Raw genomic sequence first — 27,924 nt, 5'->3', positions numbered from 1 at the left:
TCTATTAAACAAACATAGCGGTTATTTTAACATGCAAGTATATCTTGAATACACAATGCCACCCTTTCAAAATGTAGACTCTTCTTCCAGCTTTCGCTAAACTTTAAAATTTACCTTTATTCAACGTTACTTACCCTTATTACTGAATGCATCCGTTCCTAGCATGGCTAAACCTGCGACCATGACTTCATGATGTGTACAGCAGAGAAAACCTCTGTCCACACTGCGAGTTATAACGCCTGTTACAGCAGGGGCCTCAGAAACAGAGGCCTTGGACTTTTTCCTGTTCTTCTTTTTATTAGCAGAAGCTGGCAAATAAGTCAAAACACAAAATTTATCTTTAAAAAAGTAAAAAATGTAAGACATTAATATTTAATCATAATTTACACGCCCTCTTGTCATTTCAAACCTGTATTACTTTCTTCTGCAGAACACAAAAGAAGATATCTTTAAGAATGGAGTTAACTGGCCCCCATTCACTTGTGTCAAATACAATAGAAGTGAATGGGGGCCAGTCCTGTTTGGTTACCAACTTTCTTCAAAATATCTTCTTTTGTGTTCTGCGTACGATAGAAAGTCATAAAGGCCTGAAATGGCAAGAGGGTGAGTAAATGATGGCAGAATTGTCATTTGTGAGTGAACTATCACTTTAAGAAATGTTCTATAACATTGCAGAAATCACACATGGAGGTATTCTCAATCCATATCGTTTGAAAGCTCACCTGTGGCAGTAGCCCGGAGTCTACTCTCTGACTGCACAAGCTGGGAATTGTTCATGAAGACCAGCCTGCGATAAAGGTGATCATCCTCTCCTCTGACATCTTCCACAGAGTATTCTCCAGTCAAAGCACTGACCCCTCGCCCAACGACTTCTCTCCAACCCAGATCACCTCCTACAGACAGGAATGGCACCTACCAAAAGGTGAAAAAGCTTAAGGATGGAATGAAGAGAAGATGAAGAGCAATACAGATGCATGTTATTCTGTTTCACCTGCTGATTGACTGGCATACCAGGAGGAGCGAGTTCCATCACCATTGGCGAGAGCTCTGATTGGACAGCCTGCATGTCCTCGTATTCCTGATCTCTATGCATTGCCACAATGACCAACCGCTTGAATTTTGCGCTGGATGCTAACTGAGTCCGGCCTTCAGCGGAGCCATATAACCAATCAGACTCACGGCCCTGAGGAACTTTAAAATAATTCATTGTTAACATGATATATGGATAGTGCCTTTTGAGAAAGGAACTAGCATTTGAAAAAAGCCCTGGTACGTTTTAGGCAACAATTAAATAGTTTAGTACTCATGATAAAAATAATTATATAAATCTGACATCACAACTGACCAATCAGAATCAAGTATTACAGAAGGCTAAGAAGTAAGTAAAAATAAAATAAAAAAACTGTAATAAAAGTGAAAACAATACTAGTTACTAATAATAAAGGTGTAGCAATACATTTAAGTATGACATATATTTCGGTACAATTATGATGTGTATTTGTACATGTCATTGTTTTACGATATGATGTCTGTTTATTTCTAATATTTGAGCAGCCAACATGTGACCTGCATCAGTTTATTTAATGCTTTTTTGTGATTCTATTTCTATAAAAGTTCTAAAAACTCCTGCTTTATTTTTAGTGACAGACTTGGGCTACACAATTTGTATTTATTTACATACCAGATGTTTTGCAAATAAATCTCTTAATTGAACCTCAGCTTCTTTTTTAAAAGTTTCAAATATCATGATACTATAATAAATATGTTGCATCGAATTGTGAGCTGAGTCTACTTACGCCCTTTTTACTGTGTAAACGGGCAAAAGAATCAAGCACTCACCAATGAAGATGGCAAAGTGATTACTCCGTGGTAGCTTGGCAGAAGGCAAGCTGTCCTGCACTGTCAGTGTGTATCGTGGGCGACCGGTGGCTGCATGGCACAATGTGAGGGAAGGCGTGCTGCTAGCGTCTGTTCCACCTCTGAGTTTATGCAGCATCAGATTGTAAGCCTGCCTCTCCTTCACAGCAGACAATAGTTCAGGCACTGATGAAAGCCTAGTGGGAGCTCCATCCTCACCCTGACACATTTCCAGCACTGCAAACGGAGGTGCTTGGCGAAATTTGGTACATACAAGAACAAAAACAGGAAGGGCGAAAGAAGAATCAGAGTCCTCTGTTTGCTGTCCACTCAAGCAGTGGATTCGTACAGCCCAATCCTGGGCAAAATACTCCACGGCCAATTTAATAACATGTTCCTGTGCTAAAGTTATGCACACGTATCGCCCCCCCACGGTTAGAACTCTGCCAAGTTCTGCCAGCATTCTGCCAGCAAGAGAACCTTCCTCCTCTGAAGCTATGGCATCAAGTGTGCCCTTATCCAGAGCTGCCTGAAAGCTCCCATTCTCAAATCCTGTCTCAGTAGCATCCACCTGCTGGAAGGTCAGATCAGGACGTCGCTCTGTGTTCCGCTGGTTCATGCGAGACACCACAGTCTCGCTAATGTCAATGTTGGTTAGCTGATGGTAGCCAACATCATATAGCTGTTCACTTAGCTCAGAGTTACCGCAGCCCACCACCAACACCTGCAATAGAAACAAAGAGTTAAATTGCTGCAAAGAGTTAAGATTACAAACCCCAAGCAAAAATATGCAAGTACTGTCCTGATAAAGTAATTCTAGATCTATTTATACGTAGAATATATAATGCACCAGACAAAATAACTACTTTCTCCCAATTGATCTTTATCAATATCATGCGTTGCATACTCAAGCATCTTAAAGGTTTGCAGACTTTTTGAGTTATTGCTTTTTCTTGGACAAGCAAGCATACTTTTTTTCACGATATATGAATAATTGCACCAGAAAATTTTAAAACACAGATACCTTATCACGAGGTTTAATGTACTTATGCAATATTCCGCAGAGTGAGTTATAGTCTCCATACCACTCGAAAGCCTTTTCTCCTCTTTTACGGAAAAAACGATCCCAGTAATCCGCTGAGCTGAACTCCTCGGCGGTGCGAGGCAATAAACTCATGCTTGTCTGGTCTTTTAGACAACTTAAATGTATTTCTATCCCGATGGTAAGAAGTGAATATAATCTATTCACTTACTATTATTAATTATATAGATAATAAGTTATAGTTGTCCTGATATATTCTACTGAGTAAATACGTTTTATGCTGCAAACGTTGACATGTGATGATATGCTCGCACTTCTTGCCACATGTTTGGTGGTTTCCAGCCGGAGCGATTTTGCAGAAGGACAAGGTTGCGCAGGCAGCCATTGGCCAGCGTGTGGCGTCCCCGTTCACTGATTGGTGAACAGTTAAGGTGAGGAGTGCGATGGGCCTATCGCATGCAAAGTGCCACACGTTTACTCTTCCGACAGAGAGTTGCTGTCTGTCCGAAAAAGGGTGAAGTATGGCCGTACCGACCAGCAGAGCTGTGGTGTTTGTTACTGGTAACGCGAAAAAATTAGAAGAGGTGAGAACGAGCCGCGAATGTTTCACATGGGTGATCTACGCACACAATCATATATAAATCATGTATAAATCACGAACAGTGTGTATGTCTAAACGGACCATGAATCTTCTCACAGGGCACAAACGCAAAGCAATGTAAAAATGCGGAAAAACTGAAATCATAGCTGATCGCAAGCTGTTATAGTATACAACGTTATCTACTAGTCACATTCTTATTAATCGACATGTTTTCCAGGTAGTTCAAATCCTTGGTGACACGTTTCCATATAAACTAATTTCAAAGAAGATTGACTGTAAGTATTTCAGCTACTTATAAATACAGCGTTTGCTGTATATAATGTGGTTATGATTTCTCTTGCAGTGCCTGAATATCAGGGGGAACCAGATGACATTTCTATACAGAAGTGTCAGGAAGCATCAAGGCAGGTGTGTAAAATGCACACTGTTTTTGCATGTATCCTGACTGATGATGTCTCACCCACATTGTGTGTTTTCTGTGTTAAGGTGGATGGGCCAGTGCTGGTAGAAGACACCTGCCTATGTTTCAGGGCCCTCGGAGGATTACCAGGACCTTACATGTAACACTTTTTGTGCTGTAGATCTAATGATCAATTTATTCACCTATGTTAATTGTTTACTTATCAATGGATAGGTTTATTGCACATTGGATTAAAGGAAAAATGTACTCTGAATGAATACGTTTTAGGGACTTGACAACCTCAGTGTTGGCTGTTAGTCGCTGAATGTTCATTTTTGGTTGAGATGAGACATTAAAGTGATTTAATTTAGTATTTCTCTCTGCAGAAAATGGTTCCTGGACAAACTGAAACCAGAGGGTAAGATACTTGCTTTAATACACATCTATTAAAGCAATAGTTCTATTTAAAAAACAACTAAATCGTTTTAAACTGGAGAAACAGATTTCTACTTTTTGTCATTACTACTCCTCTCTTTGCAGGACTGCATAAATTGCTGACAGGTTTTGAGGATAAGTCAGCCTGGGCTCTGTGTACCTTTGCCTTCTGTGCTGGGAAAGACGAGCCAGTTCAGCTTTTTAGAGGAATAACCGAGGTAGGCAAATACAATAAGCAGTAATAATTTACTCATTTAATAATTAATTGTATCGGTTTGTAGATATTATGTTGTCATGTGACAGTGCATGTTTAAGTCCAGCTCATGTAATTCCAAATCTTCTCTCTTTTCTTCCCATCATTTCATCTCTTCATCAAACGTAATAGAAGGGCAAAATAAACATCTCCCCTTTAAAGGGATAGTTCACCATCAATACAATTCTGTCATTGTTTACTCACCTTCTTGTTATTTTAGACCTGTATGATTTTATTTCTTCTGCAAAACACAAAAGAAGATATTTTGAAAAATGTCGCATTGAATTGGTTCTGTGGTTACCAACATTCTTCAAAATATCAGCTTTTTTTTAGTCTGCAGAAGAAAGTCAGTCATACAGGTTTAAAATGACAAGAGGGCGAGTAAATGATGACAGAATTTACATTTTTGAGCGAACTTCCCTTTTAAATAAGAAAAATGTATGACCTATTCAAAATAGTAAAATAAAGACGTATAGGTACAAAGTATACTGACTACATACTTGCATACATAGGAAACCAAGACTCTTTGGTGCTTATGTTTAAAGTTTAGTCAAATCTAACAACCCTTTTAATATTTTAAGGGCTGCATTGTTGAGCCCAGGGGCCCAAGAGATTTTGGGTGGGATCCCTGTTTTCAGCCTGATGGCTATGATAAAACGTAAGTATGTTCTCACTTTCTAATGTTTACCAGTAGATGACAGTATTGGTCAAATGAAACCAGAAATGGCTTTATTACCAAGCTTGCTTGCACACACAAGGAAGCTTCCAGTATACACATTCAAGATAATGTCAAGAATATAATAAAGTTGTTTTGATTACCAAGGGTTACAAGTTTTTGTGAACATGTATTCCTAAATCAGGTGATTTCACCCTATGAATGCATGTTGCTAAATAAACCATTGTATGGCATACTGGAATATAGTGAAATTCTGTCATGAATGTGTCACATGAAATTAGAAACACACATTTGGTTTTCTCATTTATGTGTTCTGTGTTTGTGAGGGCAGATATGCTGAGCTACCTAAAGAGTTGAAGAACACCATCTCCCATCGGTACCGAGCCCTGGCAGCTTTGTCTGAGCACTTCACCCAACTAAACGATGCACCAGAGACAAAGCGCACAAAAACCAAGACTGAGTGCATCTCCGAATGAGAATCAGCCAATCATTAGCATCAGGCACGGAGTCTTATAAATGCACCAATGTTTGTCATAAACGGTTTAAAATATACTCCTTTTATGTCCTTTTGGTCTTTTAAATAAATGCTTTGTTTATAAAAATCGCATTGTATTTACATTTTTCCCTTGATCATTTTTCATACATTTCAGCATTCCAATTTTTGTGTGTGTTTTCATGCTCATTAATAAGCGTTTGTCCGTATTTGTAAAAGAAATTATGATAAATATATTAACTGAATCTATTTTAATAAAACTTTAGAAACTTTTTCTTGCTTCAGGTTATGTAAACATGTATGTGCAAATCTGAGGACAAAGACACTGGGAATTCAGAGTCCTAAATCTTGAGGATGGTTTTGTGACACCTCCTGTTTGTTCATCTGCCCTCAGCGCATGAGGGATGTAACTTTGTAATACAGTATCATCTACTGTTTGTGTTTCTCATTATTAATAGCAGAAAGGCAATGTTTTCACTGCTGTTTCTCACATCCTCTCTCATTCATTCACTCCTCTTTTCCTGTCTCTTTATCCCCAGTGACAGAAACTTTTTGTTAACGTGCATGGAGGCATCTGATTTAAAAAACAGCATTACATCCTCCTATTTTAAAACAATTTTGAAGAAACTATTTATTTGTTTAAAGTTATGTTTAACATGATTTAATTTTGTTACATTGTTATATTAAATTATAGCTAAGGTTAATATTGCAAATGTATTATATTATACTCAAGGAAAAGAATCTTAACCAAATCAATCTACAAAATACTTCAGTATGATGTGTTCACCATCTCTGTATCAATCTCATGCTAAATTCATCATGTGTGCTAGAAATATAGTCTCTGAGCTGCACAATGTTTATAGGGCTGTAAAGCAAACACGTTAAAATTATTATCCTGAGGTGGATCGTAGTCTGCTTAGATCAAATTTTAGACCGAAAATTGTTCCATGGATTTGACTCAGTCAGGACTTTTTACAACTTCCTCGCTTGCTGGATGACTTGCTTTTGGTAGGAGCATTGCGAAGGGAAAGAATGTTTAAAAGCTCCTCGGGTTTAAGTTCCTTACTGTTGCGCAGAATGATTGGAATACAAACAACTGCTGTGAGCATGTGACAAAGCACAGAGGCAAAAGGTTAAGGAAAATATCTCCGGTATTTGAGACCTTGTACAAACTCTCTGTCTCAACCACATCAAAACAAGGGATGCATCCCTGTCCCAACTCCTGCTGGGCTTATGGGAGCGTGAAGATCGCCCGTGAAGATCAAGGAGTGGCATTTCACGGAGAAAGAAAGAAAGAAAATAATGAACTAAACACCATGATGAACAACATTCCTCAACTCTTAATCGTGTGGAAATGCCATTGTTTAATGCTTCTGAAGTTCACGATGTGTAAACATGTTGTTGAATGTCTGTCTGGTTGGGAAAAAGTGTTTAAGTAGGACACATCCTGTAATTATTAATGCTTATAAGCATTGTCAGACTACCAAAACTATAGGGCTGTGTGTTTATTTGCACAGTAAATGTTTAGATGTCCTACAGCAGTGGTTCTCAAACGGGGGCCCCAAAATGGTAAAGGGGGGTTCTGTATTTGTGGCATTTTAGGAAATATAGAAATTCAACATAGATTTTATGCAATCAAACATCAGAAAAACAAGACCACCAACTAAAAGTATTGATTTTCCAGCATTGTATAACTGAATATGTTTTTGGTTTAGTTAAAATTGTGAGTTTAAGAATATACGTTTTTATATTGTGGGGGGGGGGGCTGCAAAGCGATGCATTCTACACAAAGGGGGCCTTACAAACAAGTTTGAGAACCACTGCCAGGTATCTCAAGCACAGTTTCTTTTTTCAAAACTTGTAGCAGGGTTGGTTTCAAGACCTGCAAGTTAGCCATGCTATTGCAAAATCAGTTTTGTGCAGATTTTAGTGATTTATCAAAGCCAATTTAATAGAGGCAAAAAAAATGTCTGCAGTCTTGTTCACAGGTGAGAAAGTGATCGCTAATGTGGGCAATTGAGACACTAAATAGCAAATTGTCCTATGAAATACAGGAATCCGGTTAAAATGGTCATAATCAGCTGCAACACCTTGCTTTTTTCATTATAATCATACATTTTTGTACGATTCACATCACACAATTCCATATCTGAAATAAGGTTGCAATAATATGTGAGTTGACTTTTTGGACCTACAGTAATTCAGTAAGCAGCCACAAAAGAACCGCTTGGTAATGTTGTTTCATAGGGAGCACAGCATATCTGTTCAAAAAGTGTTCTTGGTGGAGTTATGATCTTGAAAACATATCACTGTAAAAAAAACAATCAAAAGGAACATGTACAATTTATTATACCATGTATACTGAATAGGGTCAGACTAAACATTCTTTTAGTGATTATTTAGCTGTTGTCCAAAACATGTCGAAAAGTTTTTGCATTAATAAAGGGCTTATAAGCTAAAAATTATCAATTTTAATCAAATTTAAGCGTTTAATTTACAGTCTATACAGTACTGGTAAGGAAAACCAATCAACTTAATTGAATAGAAATTATAATAATAATGAAAAAGACTACTGTTTTGGTGTTTGCTAGCTTTGTATATGCTGTTGTTGCCTGTGTTAGTTACCTCACCTGTTGTATTTAGAGTTATTTTTTAAGAATAATGTTTGATGGTCATGTCATGTGTAACTACTAAAAATACAAGAATATAGGGATGTCACATCGATTAATCACGTTTAATTAATTCCAAAGAAAAACGCACGCACGCACGCACGCACACACACACACACACTCACCCACAAAGCACACAAGTATCATTTCTTTTAGAATCAATTAGACAATTTTAAACAATTACATGCCCAATGTTTTGGTCTGTCTATAGTAATTTATATACAGTATATAATAGATTAATAACAGAAACAGTTTTGTATAGTGTATAACAATGGGTTAAAAAAACTGCAGCATCATCTGGCATGAGCAGCATTCGGAAGTAAATGTGACCTCTGAACTTCATGATATGCAGCAGGTGTGACCTGTGTCATGGTGTATGAAGTATTAATGACAGTAGGTAAATACCTGTATTGAATGATTAATGGTTTCTGCCTCATTGCATGTAAAAACACATCGTTGACTTAACCACTTGTTCCTTAGTCATGGATGTTTGAGTTTTGTTCTGCAGTCAAGGACAGTTTAACATTGATCAGCTGCACCTGTACTATAGGAAGCTGTAGAAGAGGAAGTAGGGCACATTTGACCTCCTCGCCCTCTGGGTTTGTATCATAGGGCAAAATTGAGAGGCTCTGTGTGGCGTGACAACGTCCCAAGGATAGCTTAACGTCAGAAAATAACGTCAGAAATACAGATGAACGTTTATGCATTTGGCGGATTTTACTGAAAGGGATTGAGAGTATAATTGTGTATGCATTGTCAACTCATAACCTTCATTTTGTTTGGGCTACCACTTGAGCAACAGTAACAGTTATGAACATCATATGTCAACAGGCATGGGAAGAAGGCCTGAATGCATCTGGGACTCATCTGTCACAGGTTTCGCCCTTTAACCTGGGACACTCGCTTCTGAATTGTAAAATCATGAACCCAAACTTTTATTTCTACTGAACACCAGCACATCTCTTGGTGGCCATCAACCATCCTGCCACCTTTCCATAGAAGCTTTTAAAAGCCCCCTGAAAAGTTCAAATGTACATCTAGAGACCTCAACAAACCCTCTGCTTCTGTTCCTTCAGAAAAGGGCTTTAAGCCTGGGGATGTCTGCTCATCTCATTAAGGCTATAGGGCAGTTTATTTTAGCTATTTTTAAGATGCGCCAAACCGTCGACACTGACTGAGTGCATAAATATTAGAACTAAAGGACAGTCAGGTATTTTTGTGGTATCTGAAGTCTAACGTTATATATTCTTCAGTGTAATAATTCGTTTTGGAGTATATTTTTGAATGTTGTGATTTATGATTTGTTCATATACATGAAATATAACGTGAAATGTACAATGTTTGTCTCAAGATGAACTTAAAGTTAGAGGTAACAACAAGCAAGGACAGTTTGTTTAAACAAGGAGAAAAATGAAATGTCTTGCTAAGATTCCTATGTACAGTTCCAAATGTTCTTGATTTCGTATAAAATATTGCCGCTCCCAACAGAATAGCATTAGCCAAGTGATTTAGTGGAATATTCAATGCTGGATTTGGCAAACTTACTGTTTATTTCCTGATAAGTTTCATCTGTTTTTCCATATCTTTTAATGTCTCACAGGGACGTCATAATGAGATAATTAACTAAAGAAAATATATACAGAGCACACTAAAAAATTATGTTCTATCAAGACAGGGCAATGTAAATAATGTTTGCACATTCTTACATGTAAATGAAGTGCTAAATGTGTACACCTTTGGCAAATGCTTTTCTGGGTACATGCAACTTATTTTTTTCACTAAGCAAAGCACCTTTCTTCCCAATTTCTCAAGGTTGTCTGTTTTACAGATCATGCATTCGCGGGACACATTCCATGGCTGCTCACAAAAGCATTTCTCTTTTTCTCTAAAGATCTGCATCTCTGCAGTTTTTTGTTCATGTGACAGGATGATCAGAATTTATTGCTCCAAATGTTCCATGAATCTTCCATGATTTGTATTTATTTAAATGGGGGTTTTATCAATTTCCAAACTCAGGGAGTATTTCTTTATATACTGTTGGTCTTAGACATTCTAAGAGATCAAAACATAAACTTGTCTTGTCTAAGGTAACATGTTTTAAATAATACACATTAGGGGAATGGTTACTTGAATTGCGTGTACTGTATGTTTTTAATCCAGCTGAAAGAGTATGGCGTTTTTTGTCAATTTGATCAGAGTAATTGTAGTTTTGCTATATTTCATATTTTTTGTTTTTATGTTCATATTAGTATAGGCTTTCCTCATTATATGATTATGTCCAATATTTTTTTTCTGCTATATAAGATTGATTAATTTTCTCATTAGTTTTGGTTTATTATTATCATTTTAGTGCTGTAAACTTATTTGATTTAAAAAAATACAATAGTTTTAAGGACGATATTTTATTTTATTTCAATAAACAAAACTTTTTTCAATAAATTTCAACGTTTTAATTTTTGTAAATTAATCGTCTAAAAATACTTACAGGTAGGGAACACAATAAAATCGCAATAGAATTCATTCTAAATTCAGCTCTAGTCAATTTTAACTGCGGTACAGTTCCTAAACTATGTCATATTAATGCAGGTTGTCTAATAAAAAACCAATAGAACAATAGAAACCACCACAGCAATTCTATAGGACCAGTTCCATTAAAACCATTATAAAATGTATTTTTGTAGTGTGTTTTGGCCTTTATTCCCTGAGGATTCCATGGTGTTCTACTGGCTCCCAGCTGCCAGATAACATCCCACCAATAGAATCGCATACCAGTAGACATCATTATAGTTTCTATTAAAACCAATACAATTCCCAGTATAAATAAATCAATCAAATTTCTATTGTTTTTTCAGCAGGGATTTTTTTATATTATATGTTTTGGTTGACAATTTATTAATCCCAGTATATGTTGGTTAAATTAATGGTTTGATATCTTTGCTGTTTCATGAATTGTTATGTGCATTCATTGAATCATTAAATATCACTGTAACATATCTTCTAACTAAACTTATTAACTAAACTAAACAAAGCCTTTCCAAAAACCTTTTCACTAAAGATGTTAACTGCTGTGATCAGCTTTTCTAAACTGGTCATGTGATCTTGTGTTTATCAGAAAAAATAACCCACTAAATCATGACTCACCAAAGTGATGATGGTGGTGATGGTGATGTGTCTGCAGGAAACAGGATCAGTACAGCTGTGCTGACTTCCGTTCAGAGCAGAGACATATCATCAGGACTCCGTACTGTCATCAGGATCGTTCACGTTCAGTGGGATTGTACACATACAGACGCTGTTTTTCCATTCAGGAATCGTCTTCATCCCTAGAACAAGTGCACTGAGGTAGATTGTGACTCTTTAGAGGCTTGTGCGCGTGTGTTGGTTTGTTTGTTTAGCGGTTGTGATGCTAGCCAGAGGTGTTAGCTGTCATGCTAGCTGTCATGTCATCTGCCCTACGTCAGTGTCACCACCTCACCGCAAACCTTTTTTTCCACGTAAACACGTAGATTTCATTCCATGGTTGTCATTATGTTCTTCCACGTCTTGTTTCACATTTTACTCTGCTCTGTTAGGGTCCTATCGGACAACGTTTACATGGCTGTGTTGGTTAGCTTAGCGTTGTTTACAGTATTGCTGCATACGAACATCACCCAACGTTACTTTATTATAGTTTCTAAAAATATGTGTCCATTTGTATTTTCTTGAATGAAAAACCACAACATTTAGGAGCTGTTGGATTTCTAACGTTCATTCTTTTGTAAGATTGATAAGACCCTACAACAATATCACTTGCTGTTCCTTTAGCTAACGGTATACTGATTGTTTGCCCTAAATAAAGGATTCAACGTTTTTTCTCATAAAAGGGAATTGATGATGACTTCAAATTCGTCTTTTATTATAAAAGGCTCTCTTTGTTTAAATGAGCCTAAACAGGATCAGATTAATACAGATGTTTATTGTGCAGAAAGCCAATGTTACCTTTGCCTTATGTTGTTAAATATTGGTTTAAAGGGTTCATTTCACGCGGCTAAAACGAATATTATGATTTGTTTTTAGATGTAATGCAATGTGTATACACGATGTGTATACACGATTTTAGGTTAAAAAACGCTTTATTTCCACACATCGTGCATGTTAGTATCTCCTCTTTGCCCCGCCTCTCTGAAACGCGCTCTGAAAAGCGACGTGTGCTATGATTGGCCAGTTAACCAGTGTTTAGTGATTGGTCGAATACTGGAAGCGTGTGATGTAACGCTCTTAACTATTTGGAACGTCAATTGTACTGAGAGGTACGCCCACCTTACTTGTGTATACAGTGGGGCGGTCTTAGTCAAATCATACCACCAACTGACGTAGATTAGTGGGTTGTGGTTACAGGAGGCATTTCAGGCAGGTCTGGGTGAGCATTCGCTTTTAGATAGAACATTTACATTTACTCATTTAGCAGACACTTTTATCCAAAGCGACCTACAGAGAGTTCAGGGAGCATTAATCGATATGTCATAAAAGAACAATAGTATGATAGGGGCTAAGACAAAGTTACTAGTTACAGCAAAAGCCAGACAAATACCGGTCGAGGGAAGAGAGAGGGTTAGTTTTTTTCCACAGTATTCACAGAAGAGGTGTGTTTTAAGTAGTTTTTTGAAGGTTGTGAGAGATTTGGTTTGTTCGGACCGCGTAAGGAAGAATGTTCCACCAGGAAGGAGTTGTGAAGGAGAATGAGGGGGAAAGCAAAAGAATGCATCTTTTGTTCAGGCACTTTAATTGTTGCAATTTTAGGTGTCTAACACATGCATGGACGCATGGAAAACACGTATTCACGCCAATTGACCCCTTTAAATTCGATCATCTGTGGTTGTAGGGGTGGATTTAGCCTGAATGTGAACTGTGTGGTTCTCAATAATGTTGTATAATTTAGTAACAGTGATGGGTTGAACATTGGAACGATGCCGAACCTGTTATTAGTGTTTGTGTTTTCTGTTGTTTTGAAGCTGTTCCACAACAATGCTTGTGACGCATTTCTGATTAATTTGATCACATGTGAGTTTGTAAACTAAACAAGGGTTAGGTGTCTAGTAGTTTCATTGATGTGTTTGTTTGTTGAATTAAGATGTTTTTTATTGACAACAGCAGAGGTCGTTTTTTGCTATCATTCTAATCCCTTCACAGTTTTTACGCCATTAAATCCACCCACCCATCCACTTAACCATTGCAAATTTAGATTAGTTTCTATTGATTTCCACAATGTTTAAAGGGATGGATTGCAAATATTTATCCAAAAAACAGTACAACACATGGTCTAGAAACATCTGCCAGACATTGTCTTGTCACTGACACAAAATAAGATATTTTAAAGAATGTTGGTAACCACACTAAACCCCCCCCCCCAAGGTCTGTTATATGGACACAAAACTAGCGATTCATTTCTCAAAATGTTTTTAAAGAATATTTATTTTTGGGTGAACTATCTTTAACTGGGCCTAATCCATTCTTCTCACAACAACATGTTTATTATAAGATATCTTGCATGGTCTGTGCGGATGACTGGTAGTTTTTTGTCCTTCTTTTACGTGCCTTTTTATGACACGCTTTCTCTCCCCTTACTCATCTCCATCTCTCCTGTCCCTCCCTCCCCTTCTTTTCATGTCCCTCCCTAGTCTCGTTTTCTCCCTCTCTTGCTTTCTGGAAGCCTCTGCTGTGCTCCTGGATAAAGGAGTGGCCGTTTCCAACAGCTCTTCCGGCAGGAGAACCAGAGAGCAGTCCCAAAAGAGGACAGTGGACTCAATGGTACAGACCTTTAGGTTGAGCTTTTTGTCCAGAAGGGAGAAATGTTTTCTTTTTGTTTGTATTTTGCCTTGTTAACTAGCATATACGCCCTCCTCCTGATTGGAGATGAGAGATTTCCAAAATCTTTTTAAAAGGACAGTTAAACCAGATCTTGTCTGGATGTCACGTCTAATAATAGTTGTTTAGAGCAGTTGTTCTCATTCTAAGGGCCCCTTTGGGGAGAGTGCATTGCTTTGGGCATCCCAAAATAAAGATTTATAATCTTAAGGTCTCTGCACAGTCCGAAATATTCGTATGCATTTTTAGTATTTTGCGCTTTTTTGAACGGTGTCTTTGAATTATTAAAACGCCTCGGATGCGAAAATTGCAGGAAATCTAACCCAGTCTTTTATGCCAGACGAGAATATCGGAGGCAGTGTATAAAGGGGACAACATGAGGTTGTATTTATTTTTTAACGTGCAGAAATTGTGCATACGATGCATATTTCGGACTTGATGTGCAATGGCCTTTAAGTTTTAACTTAGAATTTTAGTTAAACCAAAAACATATTAATTTATACAATCCAGGGACATCTAATATTTTGCTTGGTGGTCTTATTTTTCTGATGTTTGATGGATCCATCTTGGGCCCCCAGTTTGAGAGGACGAGCCTTTGTGTATAGTGTTCTGCAAATGTGCACATTTGCATGTTCTTCGTAGTTAGTGTTACTAACAGTAAGAAATACCACCGCTGTTTTTCAGCTCGGCGTTTCCTGTAACCCCAATCTATAGCAGTGTGGCATGGCAAAATCCTTTATCACTGTATTGTGTCACCTTCTATTACACATGCTGTGACACAGTCTATATAAATATCCTCTAGAGCAGGGGTTTTCACTTTTTACATGCCAAGGATGCCCAAATTTGATGCGAGTGGCCCCTTTCTAAAATACATATCCTTTTTAGTATAATGAAGCCTTTAAACTGTTATACAGTTAAACTGGTATTTGTTGTATTGTAGACAAATAGTAAATGTGATAAACAGTCTATAATAGGCTGGCTTTTTTAAACAACATAAACAAACATTACAGCGCTTGCACACTTTTGTGACCCTAAAATAACCTCCGGTACACCTTCATAAACAATAGGGTGCCTGTAGATTATTTAATAAACTTGTCTCTACAGTATTTAGAATTTAGACTCTGATACCAAACTCAACCGCTAGATGTCAATGTACTATGGTTTCATTAAATGCGTCAAAACTACAGGACCCATTCAACAAATAGATAATAGTTAATACAATTATTATACAATCAAATAATATTGTAAATTAATATTAACATAAATTAAATAAAATATAAATAGATATAATATTAGACACAAGCCAAACACAAACCGGAAGGTAAAGGTGCAGTTTGTACATTTTTGCACAAAAAGTTCCAAAAACCACTAGCCCAGTGTTATATTTTTTGTTCAGATGAGTACTTACAATATCTTAAATGTTTCCAACTACTTATAAATCATGAAATCATTTAAATTTCTCTTTTAGATGTGCTATTTTTGGTTTAATTTTCGCTAAATTACCCCCACAATTGGAATTGCAAAAAAATCACATTTTAATACTAGAGGTCGGCTGATATATCGGGCCGACTTTTGTCATTTTGAATATATCGGCATTGGCCGATATCCGTGCTGATCCTGACCTCTAAACATCGCCATCGGTTATAGAAAAACCCATATCGGTCGATCTCTATTTAATACTTCGGAAAATATTATTGCTTCAGAAAATAAATACTTTTTTATAGCTTTAGCATTTTAAGTCCTGCTTTTTGAGTTTTACTGATTGAAGGTAATCTTATATAGCTGATGACATAAGAAACTTACAAAAGTCGGTTACGTGAATTTGTGAAAAATGGCTAAACAATGCACAAACCTATGTGACAAAATAACCTACTGAAATTTTAAGGACTTTCTCTTCAATTTCCTTTCCAACATCTTTAACTGCTTAGTTTGATGTTTGCCAGCAACACATTACAGCTACAGACCTATCCCCATGACCAAACTGCTAAATAGATCAGGGTGGTCTAAATTATGACTGGATTTAGTTTAAAGTAGCTCAACTTTTATGGCTTTAAGTTCATTCTAATGAACTCACTCACTAACAGACCGGTGCTCGGCTGTTGGTCAGTAAGTGAACTTTATTAGAGGTCACAGTCTGGTCTAAATTAAGGCTTTCAGAATAAATAGTTCCAGCTCTAAAATCTGATTGAATGAGTCCCCTTGACCACACAGTTCTAGTCTATAGTAAACCAAAACCAGCCCACCAAAGTTCCTCCATTAACCTATAATAAACTTTTGTGGATAGTAATTCATTTTTCAAGAATTTATCATCAGTTGGTCTTTGGTTTATTGTTTGATGTATGTTATTTCATAACTTCTTTACAGATACAGCCTTACGAATCCACCAGTAAGCATCTGGAGGGGCCGTCCTTTTCAGGCTGTACACTATCTTGCTTATTACATGACTTCTTGCTAAATAAATACATGAATGAATAAATAAACCCATTAGACACAGTAAAACTGCTTTAATGCCCGGACTTGACTTTTTTGAGCTGTGAGTGTAGTGGTATATTAGCTCAAATACTGGTTTAAAACTTCAACCCATATCAGTGTCTTTTCTTGTGTTTGCCTGCAGAGGGAGCCAGAGAGGGAGGAGCAGCTCGACCCCAGCATGCCTCCCAAATTTAAACGGCATCTGAATGATGATGAGGTGACCGGCTCTATTCGCAGTGAAAGGGTAAGACACAGCAGGGCACTGTTTGAGGTAACAGTGAGTCTCAGAGATCATTCCTGGAAGCGTCACCACTTATAGTTCTTACTGCACAGATGAGTAATATTACATTAGTCATACCTGTCCTGAAAGTTGAATCTCTGAAAAGTTTCCCACGAAGTGTGCAGATAGCCCCTAATTGAATTGCAAAATCGTTTTTCTTCGATGTTAAGACCCCAACGTTGCAGGGTTTGGATGCTTAACGGAAATATTTTCAAAGCGCCACAATGTTTACACAACCTTTGTATGCTGGCTCACTTACGTGTTACACTTAGATGAGAGAAAGTCTTTCAACAACACATCCGACTCATTCTGTAACAAGAGATGATGACATCATAAAGATGAGAAGTTATTAAGATGCACTTAGCCGGCCAGAACCAAACCTGCACATCTCTGCACTTTTATACCCCCTAGTAGGCCCTATGATTTGCTTATGTTTACAGAAGGAGTGAACGACTCCCCCCTCATGTTACTAAGTGTCTGAACACAGAACTGCTCACAAAACTCTTACATAACAAACCCATTTGAAATGAGTGTGACCTCACGTGTTTTTGACAGCAGGCATTCAACACATGCCTTGATGATAGCTTTGAAGGACACAGTGAGGTGAAAGAAATACAATGGATGGAAACGAAAACTGAGCGTTTTTGGAAACCAAATGGAACGTTATTCTGCAGACATAAATACTTTGGTTTTATATGTTTTCGATGGAAATGAGACTTGCAAATTCCAGCAGTGACGTTAGAATGTTGTGGATGGTTGTCAGGTTGTTGTTCTGAGTGGAGTCTACTATCATCCTCTGATCTCTAGACATGGCTTGGATCCCTCCATTGCAAGTAATAGCACACCTCTCCTCCAGTCTCATGATCCTTCATGTCTGTGGCACAAACCGCGTTGCGTGCAGATGTTTAAGATGAGGTGTTTGTACAAATACCTCAAATTAAGTATGAGTGTCACTAGACATACTGTACATGTAAACAAGAAGTCAAGCAGTGCACAATGGCTTAAAAAAGTAGAGAGTAGGCTGAGATTTTGGTGAAACTGTTAGGCTTGTCAGAAGTATTCATCACAAGACTTATCACGATGTAACGTGCATTAAATCCCGCAGGGCTTTGTAAACCGCTAAAGCTCTTCCTGAGAATCTGTCAGTACAGATCCCACTATTGACTTTATGCATTCATTACTGCCAGTTATGAAAGACGAGAGAGTTGACTTTAACATTATACTGTGAACCAACCAGAAGCCTAAGCCGGGATATGATAAGCCATATTTCTTGGATACAACTCCTGTCCGATGTGGGATTTGAAAACAATGCCGGAAAATACAGACATTATCCGATTATAGACATATACAAAAAAAAGTCTCTTTCAATTTGCCTGAAGCTGGAACTCAAGCGGTAAGAGAAGGAGAATATGGAACAGAGATCATGAATGTGGCTTTACACGTGCAGGTTGTGTAACCGCCACTGACCGTGACCAGTGGAAAATACCTGTTTTGTTTCTTTTAAATCCTCTCGCAGTTATCTGGGAATGAGCAGCACTTTTTGCATTTTTTTGCCATAAATATGAAATGTAGCACCCCAGAGAAAGAAATGTCATTACTATTATGTAACAAGTTTTACACTTACATTTATGCTTTTTTTAAGGAAAAGTTCACCTAAAAATGAAAATTCTGTTGTCATTTATTCATTCTGTTGTCATTGCAAACCTGTATGACTTCCTTCAAAATATCTTCCTTTGTAAAAAAAGTGGATTCTTCCCAAATAAGAAAATGCAATGATATTCCACATCCAGGTACTCGCATAGATATTTTGATATCTAAAGTCTTTATTTACAGGTCTACATACTGAAAACACTGAGGCGAAAAAAATTATAATCTTCTGCAGAATAAAGAATGTTGGTAACCGAACAACGGCCGTACCCATTGATTTGCATTAGTTTTGTGTCCATACAATAGAAGTGAATGGGTACCACCGTTGTTTGGATACCAACATTCTTCTCAATATCTTCTCAAAATTCTGCAGGAAAAAGAAAGTCATACAGGTTTGGATTGACATGAGGGTGAGTAAATAATAAAATTACTTTTATTTATGGGTGAACTATTTCTTTAGTGTTGCAGACTTGACACATTACTGAAACACATTGATTTTATCAATGTACACTCTGACACATGACCAGAAGCATTCAACATCTTCCTGTGATGGAGAAGCTGTGCAATGTTCTCGAAGAAAAACACTGCAGCTCTTTAATTCTGTACAATTGCACAATCCATTCCTTCAGTAAACACAGAGTTTTTCCATGGTAAGTTTATTAGCAATTGTCCAGAGGTGTAGAGGAGTGTCAGAGGTCTGGATGCAGTTATGGAGAGTTATATAACCTTAGTCATCGGGATGTTGAAATGGTCTTGAAATCAATCGTGAAGTCTTTGTTAAATGTGATCATTCATGGAAATTACAAACCAAAATAAAACAAATTTAGGTTTAAAGGCTTTCTGTGATTTACTCTAAACAATATAACCCATCAGATGCTGCAAATATAGACCACATGGATTCAGCATAAACCACTTTTTAAGTTCACGTCTCTTGTCCATCAGAAGTCTCCTTGAAGAAGCTGGCGTTCTGAACGACTCTGTCCCCAGGTGAATTTCATCTGGGAATACTGCGTCACACAATAGTGTCCACATTCTGACTGTCGAAGGTCACTGTTTTCCATGGCAGATGGCTTTATACTTAACAATACAATATTTATGAACCTTAGGCTCACTGTTACATCAGACACTTGGTTGTAATTTTGGTAGAACATTAGATTGAACCAACTCACTGTTCAGTTTTGGCGTAACACTCTAATCTTCCAAACTTACAGAGAAACCTACTGGAGGAGGACTCTGATGAGGAAGAGGACTTTTTCTTGTAAGTCTGCTTTTCCATTCTTTTGCATTTCATTTGAAATCAGTAGCTTTGCAAAGTTTGTTGTCCATGTTTTGACATAAACATAGAGAACATTGAATGTTAATTGTTGATGTTTTTCTCAATAAAATTGAACATTGATGTTTGTTTCAGGAGAGGACCTACAGGACCACGATTTGGTGGCGAAAATGACAAAATTAGACAGTACGTATGGGTTGTGCATTAGACACCATTCATGGCAGTTAGTCATGTGTACTGTATATGAGGATTAGGTGAACACGAGTTTTCACACAATAATAAGCACATGTCAGTCATATCTATTAATAGAGAACATTAAAAGCAACAGCTGGGGACTTCCGGTATGGCGCTGAAGCAGATGGCTGCTTGAAAGAGTCCCTCCTAATCGTCAAATTAAATTCCTTCAGTAAATATATCTGGAAAGTTAAAATTAGACTGAGTGTGACAATGGAAGGGGAGAAACAAAAAACAAGTAAAAGTAAGAAAGGTTCGAAACACGAAAAAGGAGAGAAAGACACAGAGAGAGAAGACTGAGGCGGAAAAGCAATCAACAGCACTCTGGGAAGATATGCGGAGGGAATTGAAAGAGTTCAGAGAAGAGATTTATCAGAAAGTTAAGGATTTATGGGGGATCTGCAAGCTACGACAGGCAGGCTAACTAGAGCAACGCACAGCCAAAGTGGAGGAGTGGATGGAGCAGCGAGCGATAATCTCCTAGGTATGATGGATAAAACCAGTGAGATACAATCTAAGCTAATCAATTTGGAGGCTCGCTCGAGGCGGAATGATCTCCACATATATGGTATCTCGGAGGGAAGTGACCTGCTGGAGTTTGCGAAGAGCTGGGACCTCCGCTAACGGATACACTCGGTATACAAGGCTACCATCGAGCACTTGCTCCAAAGCCTCCCTGCAATGCACCTCCCAACAGGTGCTGTCCACAGCATGGAAAGAAAAGTGTGATATGAGAATTAGAATTAAGAATCCGAGGAACACCGAAAATAGGCAATGAATTAAAAGATATTCAGGAATCCAAGTTATTCGACAAAGACCTACACACTCAACCAGTTAGGCCAGATACCCCAATCCTTAAAACATTTCCTAGAATCATTAGTTTACAACAAAATCAGGCACTAATGGCCGAAATTACGGAGGAACAATTAAATAAGGCAATATCAAAGTTGAAAGAAAATAAGGCTCCGGGCGCATACGGATTTCTGTCTGAATTTTACAAACATTTCGAGTACAAATAACTCCCACGTTACCACATTGCTTTAATTATATATTGATAGGAGTGGTAGCTCCACAGTCCTGGAAATAAGCAATTATTTCGGTCATCCCAAAGGAAGGGAAGGATGGGGAGGAATGTGGTTCATATAGACCAGGGCTGTCCAAAGTCGGTCCTGGAGGGCCGGTGTCCTGCAAAGTTTAGCTTCAACCCTAATCAAACACACCTGAACCAGCTAATCAAGGTCTTGGTAGGCAGACTAGAAACTTCAAGACAGGTTGTTGAGCCAAGTTAGAGCTAAACTTTGCAGGACACCGGCCCTCCAGGACCGACTTGGACACCCCTGATATAGACCATTATCCATCCTAAATGTGGAGAACACAAGAGTCCAGGGGGGGAGTCCAAAGGGGTTGGGCCAGTCTAAGTCCCTGGACACGCTCGAGAGCGTGGGGTCCTGGGGGACTTAGCAGGTGTACCCTGGGGGGAGGCGCGGACTTGGCGGGACGGCAGGACTTGGCGGGACCACAGGACTTGGCGGGACCGCAGGACTTGGCGGGACCGCAGGACTCCGAACATACAAGAACTGGAGGAGGATTTAACTAAACTAACAAGGATTTAACACTAGACAAACAACAACAGACTAACCAATAACTAAAACTCACTTCAACTCAGGCTCTTGGAATGTCTCAAAGATATGATGCAATCACAGGCACGAGATACAGACACATGAATGCAAAACGAACAAGCACAAAACAATAGACAAGAGGGCATTATATAGGGAGACTAACAAAGGAGATAACAATGGGCAGGTGTGGGTTATGAGACACAGGAGGAAAGCTATACTAGGAACGAGTGGGGCGGGGCCAAATGACGAGACTGGAGAGAACGCATATTATGTCCTGATTGACAATAATATGTTTCTCTCCACATATAACACGTGGGTCTGTCATGATTCTGCCCCTAGACCAGAAAATCAAGACAAGAGAAGGCAGAATCATGACAGGAACTCTATGAAAATAATTATGGACCTATCTGCAAAGAGGTTAAATCTGCCATTATTAACTGGAACTTGCTTCCACTAGATAAAAGCAATCGCATAGAAATAATTAAAATGAATGTGTTGCCACGGTTACTCTATCTTTTACAATCCTTGCCGTTGGACATAACACAAAGACAATTCAACGAATGGGATGCGATGATCTCAAGGTTTATCTGGAATGGCCGAAGGCCAAGAATAAGATTTAAGACACTGCAACTGGCAAACGAGAAAGGAGGGCTGGCCCTACCTTGCTTACAGGATTAGTTCTATGCTGCACAAATAAAACCCCTGATATGCTGGTGTATGCCAAGCATATCAGGAGTCTAGGTGTAAAACGCTGGAAATCTCACAGATGGACACTCCTGAGGAATCATTGCATGGGAATAGAAGCCTAGCGAAAAGGAACTATGGGAACTTGAACGTGTGGACTGTATTTTCAGTCAAGCTATGGGTTAGGGTCCTGAGAAAATTTAAAATAGAAAATCAGGCAAATCAACAGATGTTTGTGCGGTTCTTATATATGGTTGCAAATTGTTCCGTAGCTGTGGAGCAGTCACTAAAAAGGCACAATCTCCTCAACCGCTCAAGGGAACGTGTCCTGAGTGTTCACGTAGGAAAGTGGCATATGTATACCCTTTATTTTAAATGAAAGGGACAAACCCAACCGTTGGGTAGGGTTATACAGTAACCTATGCTAGGTTGTTTGACCCAAAATGCTGTTTTAAATAGAAAAGCACTGATACTACATTTCTCCACCGATAGCCGATTATTCAGAGTAATATTAAATATATATTTCTTAACTTTCTGAATGTTATTAATTCATATAATGACTATAAATATTAAACATTAAACTGGTGATGTTTCTTAACATTTTCTATATACATAGCACAAATTCATTGGATTTCCCTGTCATCTTTTGATTGATGGGATACATCGGCCCTGATAGGGTGTTTTGTAACTATTGAGCAATACCGAGTATTGGCCGATATGGGTGCATATTTCGTTTTAACCCATCTTTAACGTTAACACTAGGTAAAAAAATAAAGAAGGAAAACAAATGCAAGACTGTAATTCTTAGAGTTAGGTGTCAAAAAAAGTATGAGCAGCAAGAGTAACAGTAATGAACAGAACTTATCAGCTCAGGTGAAGAATCTGTAAACCGATGTCCATTTTCGTTCCATTGACTTCCATTCATACGCATGCGTCAGAACAGAAATGTAAGCCCGTCCAAATATATTTCGCTTAGTAGCAAAGTTCAGGTTTGGTGAACTCTGACCTGCGGATTCACATCACGTGAGTGCGAGACCAATAGAAAATGAAAACGTCACAGTGACCTCTCGGTCAAGAAATGAAAAAAATGGATGAATCGCTCCCGCCCATTTTCGTACCACCATCTGAACGAATTTCGCATGCTCAAGATCAAGTCTGACCGTGGCATAATACCTTCCATGGCATTGTGTTATTGACACTCACTGACTGTTCATCATAGTGCTGCCAATGTCGCTCTTTCTTGCAAGGTTTACGTAACTTCATATAATGACATCTGTACAAACACCCGCTCACAAACAAGTCTCCAATCTGAAAAGAAAGGAGCCACTCTAACCATTGGATTTCTATGACACAACATAAAATTTGCAGGCATACGTAAATGTCGACTGCCAGTATTCAAATCTCTGTCCGTAGATTCTGTTTGTCCCCGAAGTGTGAGCTGTTCTTTGTTGCTTTTTAGGGGTTGTTACATATTTATATGCTTCAGTATTTCTCCCAAAGGAAATTTGGTAGAGCTTTGTCCAGTGCGAGCAGCCACACCAGGTTTATGTAACCGCACGCTACACGGCCAGTCAGTGGTGTAGTAGAATATAAAAGAATGGAATTTATAGTGGAACCTTGGAAAAGTAAGCTTTCCTGATGTTTTTGTTGCCTTTCGACGAACGTCTTGGATTTCTGCCATTATTTAATCCGTGGCATGGGTTTGAAGTTCACAAGAATCATCGCACATGGCAGTCAATCTTCCAAAGGTCTGAGAGATCTAGCGTTTGCCCAGATGACGGACCCGCTGGTGTGTACTAGGTGGGTATCCAAGCAAGGGGCAAAACATCCTGTTGGCAGTTCATTTCGAGGGTAACCTGTGTCCCAGCAGCCATGCCAACCCTTTTGCCAGATGTAGGGGTGCAGCTAAATGCCTCACAAGCTGTCTAAGTGCGTGCATGTGTGTCACGTGTACAATATCAAATATTTCACACTGTTTGGATGTGTCTAGACCTCGTCTAGCACAACATTGACACCTCCTCTCCATGCTGCAGTTTCAACAGATCATAGCCTTAATGGCCTCATTTAATCGTGAAGTGTTTACATAAGTAGAACGGATTATTTTCAAAATATGGAAGTCACGGAGCACAACATGTGCGCTTAAGCTGTAAAAATGTTCTGTGGAATGAAATGGACGTTTTGGTTACTTGTCTCATGATGTCGTCTTTTGTTTTGGCGACTCTCAGGGTGCAGTCTCAGGTTGATGAGGTCATTGATGTCATGCAGGAGAACATCTCGAAAGTGATAGAGCGAGGCGAACGTCTGGATGAGCTGCAGGACAAATCTGGTAAGAGGCATACGATTCACCTTATGGATGGAAATCTAGGCATCTCATGATGCGAATGGATTTTAGGGCGTTGCATTGCCAAAATAGTAAATGTATTGAATAATGACAGACCAAAAGATTTGATGAACAGAATCGACGCTGAGAAATTTTGTTGTTTACCCAGTCTCATATAAAGAACACTTTCTTATATTTCATCATACCTGAACGTTTCATGAGTCACGTCCCATTTCTGCTATTCTGTTTGGGAACAGCCTTGGACAATTGGCCAGGAGACATTGTTGAGTATTATGTCACGTTTCCCACATGTATTTTTCTTGTTTTGGACACCAGATGTGAAAAATAAACCCAGACAAAATGTTTGGTTTTCTCCCCTAGCTGATCTGAAGACTTTATGGTAGTCTTAAATTGCACTTAAAGGTGAGATCTACCTGGCATAACCAGACCTTTGAGACCAATCAAACTGGCCCACACGGAAGCTGTACTGGCCAAAAACTACCAACAGGAAGAGACCGTCTGACCAACATGTAAATCGATCAACCACAGTTGGTTTTTCTTTTGTGTGCTGTTTGGAAGTGGGTTTATCCGCAAAAGCACAATTTTGTTAATATCATAACAAACAGTAGTTTGATCCCAGCATAACAAAGCTTTCCTATTTTTACCTGCAAATGGAGAACAAGTAGCTTTATAGGCAACATCTGGAAGATATCCGCACATGCAAAGGGAGAATGTTTGCCATGTGTTTCTTGCAATCCTCCATATGTTTAACCAAATGTTAACTAAGCAACATTGTTATGTTTGCATGATTAGTTTGCTTAGTCTGTAGATTAAATCCATTTTTCACACGTAGGATGGTTACGCAAGACGTATCATATTTAGTAATCGCTTTGCTTGTTTGCACTACTCTCTGTATATCGTCTCTAGTATCTGGACGCTGAATACGCAGTACTGTTGAACTGTGGCAGCTGGGTATGATCTACGCTCAATTAACTCTTTTTCAAAGTACAAATGAAGCGAAATGGGTTTTTAGGCAGTTCCACATGTGCAACATGAGAGTCAACAAGCATCTAGAGACAAAGATAACCAGTCTCAGTTGATGAAGAGCTTATGTAATCATATAATAATACACAGAGCCGTGAGGAATGTGCTACAAGGATATTCATGTTACAAAGGTAGATAGAACTTGTGTTGATGTTCTTCTTGTTTTTCAGAGAGCCTGTCAGACAATGCGTCAGCATTTAGCAGTAGAGCCAAGCAGCTCCATAGAAGGATGTGGTGGAGAGACATGAAGGTGAGTCCACTTTTAAAGGACCTTTGTTTAGTTGTTGAGGTTTGATCTGAGGTCACTGTTTATTTGCTAAATTTGCCTGATGCCCAAAGTTGATACATGTAGCAGCAAATACGCAGTATTTGTTGATGTTTATCAAGGCCAACATCAATAATACTATTGCTCACAGTACAGCTTTGGGATTTAAACCATGTATCTGACATTTTTAATCCGTACTTATGAGAAACTAAAGGGATAGTTCACCCAAAAATGAAAATCCTGTCGTCATTTACTCACCTTCGAGTTGTTCCAAATGTGTATACATTTCTTTGTTCTTATGTACACAGAGAAAAATATTTGGAATAATGCTTTGACACATTTAAACATTTGACAAACTGGTATCTAAAGCGATGTAAAGTGCATTTCGGCTTAAAATTTTAAAAGTACATGCATTGCCTAGGATTTGACCTTGACCTTTGCATCAAACCCATGACCTTGTTATTGCATCTATGACCTTGGTATTGCAAGCAGTTTTTGTGTGGGATATGTCATACATTTACTTTGTTTTCCGTATGTCTTTAGATGAAAATGATTGTGGCGTTGGTTGTGGTCATCCTTCTGCTTATTATAATCAGTAAGTACAAACACACACACACACTTTAAGTTGTAGTGAAGACTTATCCCACCCCTAATCCTCATGCAAATTTATAAGCTATTTAAATAGTAAAAACGACGACAACTGACATGATAATTTTTCTGTTGTGTACATTTTTAAAGATATGGCGTTTGTATAGGGTCACACATGAATAATAATAATAATACATATTGTTGTTAAATCTTAAATATTTTAGCCTTTTGCTTATCATCTCTTTTGATCTTTTTCTGTACAGTTCCTGTGATCTTGAGATATCGCTAGTGTCTGGCAGGGAGGTTGGAGGTGCAATGTTCTCTTCCTCCCTCTTCTTTTGCATCTTTCTGCCATCATTCCTCCGAGCCAGAGGGGGGCGCTGCACAGAGTCGGGCTGCCCACTGTGTATGCCTGTTTGGGCAGAGTCTGGGAACATAACAAACTGGGGCCGAGTTTAATTTGCGTGTGTGTGTATGAGAATGTGTGTATGTATGACAACACAAAATTTTAATCACGACAATGGCACAAGTGACAACACTGGTGCAGACCTGTCTCTTGTATGCATACATACACAAAACTACTGTAATTAAAAGTAATTTTTGTTGTATATGCATACGGTAACATGAAGACAAACGTACAGCTCTGCATTCTTTTGTTATTTTTTAAGTCGTTTTAGTTCATTAAAAGGATACACTATGACATACACAATGACACATACACGTTCCTTGGAATACGTTCTTCTCAGGTGGGTGGGGACGATGAAAGGAAAGGGGTAAGGCTGAACAGAAAATGACATGTGATGATGTCACTCTGTGCGTTTAAATTAGATGGACTACTAAAACTACTCTGAAAGGAAAGTAATGGATTTCCGTAATGTTTGCTGCTGTCGCCATTTTTGAGTTTAATAAACACCTTTAATTGTGTTGAGTTGATATTATTTGTTATTTGCTTTTTCTTCATGCTCATAAATGGTTTATGTACAGATTGTAATACTTTTGTTCACAAGTGTCATTTTAGCAGCGTGTTGATTTGTCAGTGATGTGATGGATGTGTGTGATTATGACTTGATTGAGACACTTTTGTGAACTTGCTTCAGTACATTTTATTTTACTGACTATTCAATGTCATTTTTAATTTATTTGTAAATATATCCATTCCCATGACATTGACTTTGTGTTGGAGCACTGAATTACTTATACATTTGAAATAAAGTGATTTTAAATGGCA

The 27,924-nt window shown here is 38.3% G+C and overlaps 3 protein-coding genes across 9 annotated transcripts in view; 2 read left to right on the top strand and 1 right to left on the bottom strand.

Moving 5' to 3' along the window:
* mettl13 (methyltransferase 13, eEF1A lysine and N-terminal methyltransferase) overlaps positions 1-12,232 on the bottom strand; it is a 14,144-nt gene extending 1,912 nt beyond the window's left edge. The window contains exons 1-5 of one of the 4 annotated variants that reach the window (XM_079474320.1): positions 11,568-12,232; positions 1,840-2,581; positions 992-1,191; positions 723-912; positions 135-308 (exon numbers count right to left, since the gene is read on the bottom strand). In XM_079474320.1, the coding sequence (XP_079330446.1) occupies positions 135-308; positions 723-912; positions 992-1,191; positions 1,840-2,476 (1,201 nt within the window). In that variant the 5' untranslated portion in view covers positions 2,477-2,581; positions 11,568-12,232. Of the gene's footprint in view, positions 1-134; positions 309-722; positions 913-991; positions 1,192-1,839; positions 2,582-2,881; positions 3,321-11,567 lie in introns of those variants that run through there. The other 3 variants (XM_079474318.1, XM_079474317.1, XM_079474319.1) reach the window with 3 other exon arrangements.
* Positions 3,255-6,194, top strand: itpa (inosine triphosphatase (nucleoside triphosphate pyrophosphatase)). Its single transcript, XM_079474321.1, has 8 exons — positions 3,255-3,483; positions 3,718-3,775; positions 3,844-3,908; positions 3,987-4,060; positions 4,287-4,318; positions 4,441-4,553; positions 5,170-5,246; positions 5,596-6,194. Exons 1-8 carry the CDS (start codon positions 3,421-3,423, stop codon positions 5,738-5,740), a joined length of 627 nt encoding a protein of 208 aa, XP_079330447.1. The 5' UTR covers positions 3,255-3,420; the 3' UTR covers positions 5,741-6,194.
* On the top strand, positions 11,561-27,924 carry vamp4 (vesicle-associated membrane protein 4). 4 transcript variants are annotated; one of them, XM_079474324.1, is made up of 10 exons: positions 11,561-11,768; positions 14,084-14,213; positions 16,635-16,689; positions 16,885-16,986; positions 19,881-19,927; positions 20,078-20,128; positions 24,705-24,805; positions 26,014-26,093; positions 26,652-26,703; positions 26,960-27,924. In XM_079474324.1, exons 4-10 carry the CDS (start codon positions 16,921-16,923, stop codon positions 26,983-26,985), a joined length of 423 nt encoding a protein of 140 aa, XP_079330450.1. In that variant the 5' UTR covers positions 11,561-11,768; positions 14,084-14,213; positions 16,635-16,689; positions 16,885-16,920; the 3' UTR covers positions 26,986-27,924. The 4 variants fall into 4 exon arrangements, with proteins under 4 accessions (XP_079330450.1, XP_079330449.1, XP_079330448.1 ...); XM_079474325.1 differs by having other exon boundaries at positions 11,641-11,768; positions 16,635-16,656; XM_079474322.1 differs by lacking the exon at positions 16,635-16,689 and having other exon boundaries at positions 11,580-11,768.

Source organism: Barbatula barbatula, assembly GCF_947034865.1.
Source record: "Barbatula barbatula genome assembly, chromosome: 15".
Classification (NCBI taxonomy): Eukaryota; Metazoa; Chordata; class Actinopteri; order Cypriniformes; family Nemacheilidae; genus Barbatula; species Barbatula barbatula.
This window is presented reverse-complemented; position numbering and strand designations above follow the sequence as displayed.

Coding starts and splice junctions, on each gene's coding strand:
- itpa (XM_079474321.1), top strand. CDS start 3,421: ATGGCCGTACCGACCAGCAGAGCTGTGGTGTTTGTTACTGGTAACGCG. Junction 3,484..3,717: donor ACGCGAAAAAATTAGAAGAG/GTGAGAACGAGC, acceptor CATGTTTTCCAG/GTAGTTCAAATCCTTGGTGA. Junction 3,776..3,843: donor AATTTCAAAGAAGATTGACT/GTAAGTATTTCA, acceptor TTTCTCTTGCAG/TGCCTGAATATCAGGGGGAA.
- vamp4 (XM_079474322.1), top strand. Junction 16,987..19,880: donor GCTCTATTCGCAGTGAAAGG/GTAAGACACAGC, acceptor CCAAACTTACAG/AGAAACCTACTGGAGGAGGA. Junction 20,129..24,704: donor GAAAATGACAAAATTAGACA/GTACGTATGGGT, acceptor GGCGACTCTCAG/GGTGCAGTCTCAGGTTGATG.